Raw genomic sequence first — 7,346 nt, 5'->3', positions numbered from 1 at the left:
ATTGTAGGGTTGAAATGTATAATAGAAGATTATATGATATGCTATTTGTATAACCATGCATGTAATACATAATTTATGGGTAGCAAGTTGTATCTAATTTTTTGGCAGAAAAATCCTAGTAGAACACGAAATCACATATTTTGAGTTAAACAATATATATATATATATATATATATATATATATATATATATATATATATATATATATTTTGGGGGGGGGGGGGCACAAAACTAGATTGGTACCGATTTTATGTCATAGATGGCATATTTTCACTGGGTTGGAAAGGATAGAGGTTGACTTTTGAATTGATAAGGAGGGTAAGATCTTAAATTTTGAACCCCGTTGCCGCAAATTGTAAAGGAAATCTCACCCTCAAATACCGATTGAAATCGGTAAGTGTCATACCGCCACTTTGGCAAGTGGTGCTAATCTCACCTTCCAATCCATGCCGATGGCCTTTTGGCAAATTCACTCCCTCTGCCTAAAAGTTTCCATGATGAGTTAGTTTTTTTCAAAGTTTTAATATCTAAAATTTCCATTTGATCGAACCGATTAGATATAAGTAAAACGTTAATTACGTGGTGGTCCATTTTAAACACCATTAAAAGGAAAGGTCTTGAGTTTAAGTTTCATAGACAATAAAATATAAAAAAATTGCCATTAAAAAAAATAAAAGTAAGATGATTAAAAAAACAATTTACATAGTTGTTTGGTTGTCGGCAATATACCCATCTTGTTTACAACAAAGGTTTTTCTTTAAATGCTAATAAAAGTCATACGCTAATTGATTAGATATACTTTGTTGTTTCTTGATGCCAACTCAATTTGAAAAAAAAGGGCATTGAATTATCAAAAAAGGGTTCCTAGGATAATCATATATTTTATTGTTATTTTTTTCATCCATATCCATTAATAGCATGAGGGCAAGTGGATAGAATTGATAAGGTACTAAACCCTATTCACTGGAACCAACATATGCCTGCCACGTGGCCAAGCTGACTGTATACATATATACATATACACTCCTTCATATAACCTTCCAAACTCATATTTCCTCAAACAACAACTTCCCTTATTGACTGACTATTCACTCACATAAAGCCACAAGATTGAAACTTTCTTCATTAATCTTTTGATGGAAACAATGAATCAACAGAAAACACAAATCTTGCAAGATGATCATCATCAAAACACATGGGGTTTCATTGCAAAATCAAATCAAGAATCCATTGAAGAAACTTCAACAATATCAAATGGATCATCATCACTTTCTTCATGTTCTTCATTTGATACACAAGATGATGCTTCATCTTCTTCTTCTTCTTCACTTAATTCAAATGGCTCATCTGTACTTGATCTATCAGACCTTATGACACAACTACCAATCAAGTAAGTTTCTTGTATTTCACTTTTTTTTTTTTTTTTGAGTTTTACATGATTTTGAATCAATAATCTTGATACTAAAATGTTTTTTTTTTTTTCTTGAATTAATTACAGAAGAGGGTTATCAAAGTTCTATCATGGGAAATCAGAATCATTTACATCTCTTGCAAGGGTGATGAGCATAGAAGATCTTCCCAAAAAAATAAAGAATCCACAAAGTAAAATGAGGAAGATGAACTCTCATAGCAAGATCATTTCAAAGAAGTTTTCATCTTCTTTTAAGCAAAGAAGCTTTGCTAGGTCAACTCTGGTCAACAAAACAACTGATGGTATTTAAATTTTTTTGGGAAATCTTGATGGTTTATTAGTAGTAAAAGCTTTTGCAATTTTGGGAGATATGTTTATAGCAGAGTTCATAAGATAAAGCTTATAAGAGATTATATTATTATAATCAAATGCCTGTAAAGAGATTCAATGTATATATATGTGTTATGACACATGGTTAGTTGTTTAGCATCATTGTTCTGCAAATAAATAAATAAATAAATAAATAAATAAATGAGAATAACATATCTTAAGTTGAATTGTATACATAAACACTAACATATTCAAACTTGAATTGTATCAATTTTTTGATGAAAATATAAAATTTGACCAGCTGTTATTTAATGATCTTCTTTTCAATGGTAAACCTTCCATGAGAAGGAGAGTAATCTGTTGACTGTTGAAAGTGTAATTTGTTTGACTGGAAGAACTTGTGTCCTTGGATCTCATGATATTCTAAGATTATATTGATTTTGGAACCAAAACTGTTAAACAGAACCAACTTTCATCGAAAACCTCGTTTATATGGACGATCGGGAAAGATATTATCGTCTGCATTGAATAGTATAGAACACTCGTAGATGTGAAAATAAAAATACCAACACCTCTTTAAAAAGAAATTAGTGTATTTTATAGGGTAAAAAATTCCGATCGCACTCGTTGAAAATTTGGTTAAACCCCTCGTTGGCACCATCAAAAAATAATTCTTAGGTCCGCCATTGATCGCGCTAAAGTTGCAAAATTTGGACCAAAGTATGCCACTTTGTTACACTATTAATATTTTCTTTCTTTTCAGTCTCATTTCGTTAAATCTCTTGTACTATAATCCTCCACTACAATTGGTTTCAAGATTTCTGATTCTTCATTGACATCACTTAAATTAATGATCAGTTCCCAACATCTGAATGTAAACTTTGTATTCATCCTTAACCCGAAATGTTTTTATCTTTTGTTTTTGCATGTTTTAAATTCCTAGTTTTAGGTCTAAATTATGGTAGGTTTAGGATTAAATTAGTTTAAATAGAATGGTACGTAGGGTTATTTTTTTGTATGCATTTACAGAAGTAACTGAAGGGTTTTGTTTGGGTCAATTGTTTTTTTCTTCCAGATTTCCAATTTCTTTTCATCTTTGTTTCTTTGTATTGGGTTATAGATCTTGGGTTGGAGCCAACAAAGGTGAATACTACTCATAATTTATACCACCTATGCTTGTTTTTAAATAAGTTGTAAGTTTATGGGTATGTTTGCCATGGAGCTTTTAGGAGCTTCTAGCTTTAAGCTTTTAAGAAAAAGCTCATACTCAATAAAAAGTCTTGTTTGATTAAAGGAGCTTTAAGCTTTTAGGTTAGGAGCTTGAAGCTTTTGGTTGAACGCTACTACTAGTAGCGTTTAGAAGGAGCTACAAGCTTTTAGGGAAAAAATGACTATTTTAACCTTTAAAAATAAGGAACTTTTTAATGCACCAACTTTCTAAATTTTTAGTGATGCCTATTTTGGTCATTTTATACATTTTATTAAAATCTCCAGCTACTCTACCAAACACCAAATATATCTAAAAAGCTACAGCTACTAGCTACCAGCTACAGCTTCCAACCACCAGCTACCAGCTTACAGCTTTCAGCTACCAGCCACCAGCTAGTTTTGCCAAACATACTCTATATACGTGAATGCTATCTTGGATGAGTTCTCTTTGACTAAGTATCTTAAGTATTGTCGATTTCACATGAAGTGTGTGATCAAGTAATAACTTTTCGATCATAAGGTTGGTTAAATACGTACTAATAATGAAGTCAAATTGGTTCATTGTGTTATGGTTAGTTTTCCCATTAAATATATCGAGTAAGTAAACGGACCAAAGGGAAGTGTAAAAAAATGGTTTCAAGTGCAAGACATCCGACGAGGCGTAGGCTTACGCCCTATGCCAAAAACATATTATGTCCAGCTCCGTGTAATGGCGTAGGCTACGCCAAATCCAAATTTTCGACACAAGTTTTATTATCTGATACGTTTTGACTTATAGCCCCTATTACGTAATTACACTAATGTTTCTATTATGTTTTGGTGTTAGGTAAAGCCTAGCAATGATCAATGGGTTCGTAATGATCATCTTTTGGGTCTAATATAGTATGTAATTTGAAAATGTAAATCATACGTCAGGTTTAAGTATGGTTTTTTTTTTTTTTTGAAATATCAACAAAATTTTTTATTCCATATTCACCTGGACAACCAAACTATTGGCCAGGTGTTCACCAGTGTTTTACAACAATTACATCACCTTTATACACCAATGCTAATAAAATCAAAATTACACCAATCACCCCATGAGATATTAACGTTCTTGGCCTTGCTTTTTATCCACATATACCCAAACATCTTGATTTCTTCATTCATCCTGTTCACGTAGGGCTGTTTCCCTTCAAATACCGCCCTGTTTCGGCTCTTCCAAATAACCCAGATGGCTGCTTGGGTCACCATGCTAACCACTTTCTTCCACCTTTGGGAACCATTGTTGCTTTTGTGTATATTTGCCAAATCCTTTAGCTCTAATGCAAAAACCTGTTGAATTCGGCACCACCGAGATACAAATTCCCAAATTTGTTCCGCAATTCTGCATGATGCGAATAAATGCAAAGCCGATTCGACCTCTTCGCCACACAACTTACAGACATTATCTTGAATCACAATGTTACGTCTCGCTGAGCCGTGTACGTCGGGACCTTATCTTGAATTAACCTCCAAATCAAAAAGTTTACCTTTTTGGGGCACCAATTATTCCACTCGAAAACTACCTGCAGATCCGAGAAGAGCAATTTCTGTAAACTCTCTTTTACGCTGCAAACAGAAAAAATGCCCGAACTATCCAACACCCAGCTCCAACTATCCGAACCATGTCCGAAATGAAAGCTTGACAAGGCTACGGACAGACTATTCAGCTCGAATAATTCCGCTGCAGAAGACGGTGAACAGATCCATGAGTAAGCCGGCACCAGTCCTGAATTATCGATTGACAGCCTATCCTTTATAAGCACATTCTTGTGTCTTTCAAGCTGAAACAGTGACGGAAATTTTTCACACAATGGGATCTCGAACAGCCACCTTTCTTTCCAGAAGTAAATTTCACTTTCTCTTCCTGGGCGACCACGAAACAGAGACTCCAAACATAATCCTGCTGCGTTAAAGTCATCTTTTATACTGTAAATTTGCTTCTACGGGCTCGTCAATGATGATTTTAGTGGAATAAAGCTCCAAACCCTTGCATTATTATGAATCTCCCATACAACTTTCCTCCATAAACTATCTTTTTCTACCTTAAACCTCCACCACCACTTTGAAAGCATTGCTAGGTTCACTACTCTAAGGGATCCAAACCCCATACCTCCCAAGTCTTTCGGTGTCATCATGTTTCTCCAAGCAGCCCACTTCATTTTTTCTTTTTCATCATTTGATCCCCATAAAAACTCTCTACGTATCTTTTCCAACTTCTTTGTTACCCCCAACGGTGCCTTATACAAGGAAAAGTAGTATGTAGGTAATGCATTAAGAACGGAACTTACCAAAGTAATGCGGCCTCCAAATGAAAGTGTCTTTGCCTTCCAAAGCGACAACCTTTTTTGGAATGTTTCCACCACCGGATCCCAACTCTTTATTAAATTCATATTAGCTCCTACTTGTAGCCCCAAATATTTAAAAGGGAACGACCCTCTTGTGCACCCCATCATATTCGCCATTAATTGAACTTGATTATCTTCCGAACCAACCCCGTAAAGGCTACTCTTTTTCAGGTTTACTTTCAGGCCCGAGCTTAAATAAAAGCATCTAAGTAAACATTTCAAAATTAACAAGTTATTGAAAGTCCACTCACCCACAAAGATTACATCATCGGTGTATAAGAAATGAGATATTGGAGCCCCATTTTGTGATAATCCTAGTCCTTTAAACATCCCGATGTCACATGCCTGTTTCGTTACTCCTGTTAGGGCCTCCATTGCAAGAACAAACAGGAAAGGAGACAAAGGATCTCCTTGTCTCAGGCCCCTCGAGCAATTAAATTCTTGTGTTGGAGAGCCATTTACAAGAACCGATGCTCTAACCGATGATACAATAGACATGACCCTGTTCCGCCACTTTACTGGAAAACTCATTTGACAAAGTATAGAATTGAGAAACTCCCAGCTTAACGAATCATATGCTTTTTCAATGTCAACTTTTAAGACCATTCCTTCCTTTTTATTTCTTTTCAGACATGGGATAATCTCATTTAGTATTATTACCCCATCAAGAATACTTCTTCCCGCCAAAAAATCCGTTTGTTCCTCCGATACTAACTTATGAATCACCAACTTCATTCTGTTTACTAATACCTTCGATACCACTTTGTTGATACAACCGACTAAACTAATCGGGTGGTATTCGTGAAGACCATCTGGATCAGTCCGTTTTGGGATAAGAGCTAGAAAGGATGACATACATCCGTTGTTTAATTGTTCAGCCGAGAAAAAATGTTGAAATAAACTCATGAAATCTCCCTCCAACACATTCCAAAATTTTTTTATGAATTTATTTTGGTTTAAGTATGGTTTAACCAAAATACTTAAACCTAACGTATAATATTTTGTTTGGTTGGTTGGTCTAGACCAATGGCACTATGTTCTAGTATTAAACTACAAAAATCTTAAAAGTTTTGATTTCTCTCGTTGACTCTCTATGTCTAAATGTTTGGGCCTTTGGAGAAATGTGTGGGGGCTTTCAAATATGAGCCATAGACCAAACCTATAAATAGGATCCAAATGATGAAATGAGTAAACAACACCATGTTTGCATGGGCCATAGGAAAAGATACTAAAAAAAAAGTTAAATCTACCACCATTCTATTTGATTTAGAATTAACTACAAGGATGGATCCAAATGATGAAATGAGTAAACAACACCATGTTTGCATGGGCCATAGGAAAAGATACTAAAAAAAAAGTTAAATCTACCACCATTCTATTTGATTTAGAATTAACTACAAGGATGGTTCCTACGGTTTACTAGTTTAGTACAAGAAAAAAGATACTCGGTCCTAGTACAAGGAAAAAGATACTCGGTTCATGACTGGGCACTAAATCGGTTATTTTGTTCAAAGTTCTTGAACTAAAGCCATAAATAAGGACCATTTATAAAAAGTTGTAAACTACATGGACTATAGAGGAGCAGATGAAACAACAGAGATGAGATTCTGGTCCATTTACGATAAAAGAGTTAATTTGGGTTGTGTTTTATCTCAATGTTATTCAATCAAAAGCTTCGGCTAATGTAGGAAACGGATCAAACGGATTGAAAGTTTCCAAAATTTTACATTAGATGGACACAAGCTCCTAAATCATTTTATTCTAATACTTTGATTTTACTATTGTAACAATTTTTTTTGTAGAAATGGTAAAAACTGAATTAATTAATACTCAATAACACGTTACAATATATATAAAGCACGGAACATAAACTCTAGATACCTAATGGGCCTGAGGGCTAATAAGTCATAACAATAATCCCAATATCCAATATTTTTATATTTAACGGACGCAACTTCCTAAATATTTTGGCCCAATATAACCCAAGCCCATTTGTAAACGTACCCAACACATCCAACCCGCCCATC

General features: G+C 34.5%; 1 protein-coding gene across 1 annotated transcript; it reads left to right on the top strand.

Moving 5' to 3' along the window:
* The first annotated feature begins 1,033 nt into the window (after positions 1-1,033).
* Positions 1,034-1,900, top strand: LOC110894214. The gene is made up of 2 exons (XM_022141407.2): positions 1,034-1,390; positions 1,499-1,900. The coding sequence occupies exons 1-2, from the start codon at positions 1,137-1,139 to the stop codon at positions 1,719-1,721; spliced, it is 477 nt and encodes a 158-aa protein (XP_021997099.1). The 5' UTR covers positions 1,034-1,136; the 3' UTR covers positions 1,722-1,900.
* The last annotated feature ends 5,446 nt before the right edge of the window (positions 1,901-7,346 follow it).

The sequence above is a fragment of the Helianthus annuus genome, chromosome 12 (assembly GCF_002127325.2).
Source record: "Helianthus annuus cultivar XRQ/B chromosome 12, HanXRQr2.0-SUNRISE, whole genome shotgun sequence".
Taxonomy (NCBI): Eukaryota; Viridiplantae; Streptophyta; class Magnoliopsida; order Asterales; family Asteraceae; genus Helianthus; species Helianthus annuus.
This window is presented reverse-complemented; position numbering and strand designations above follow the sequence as displayed.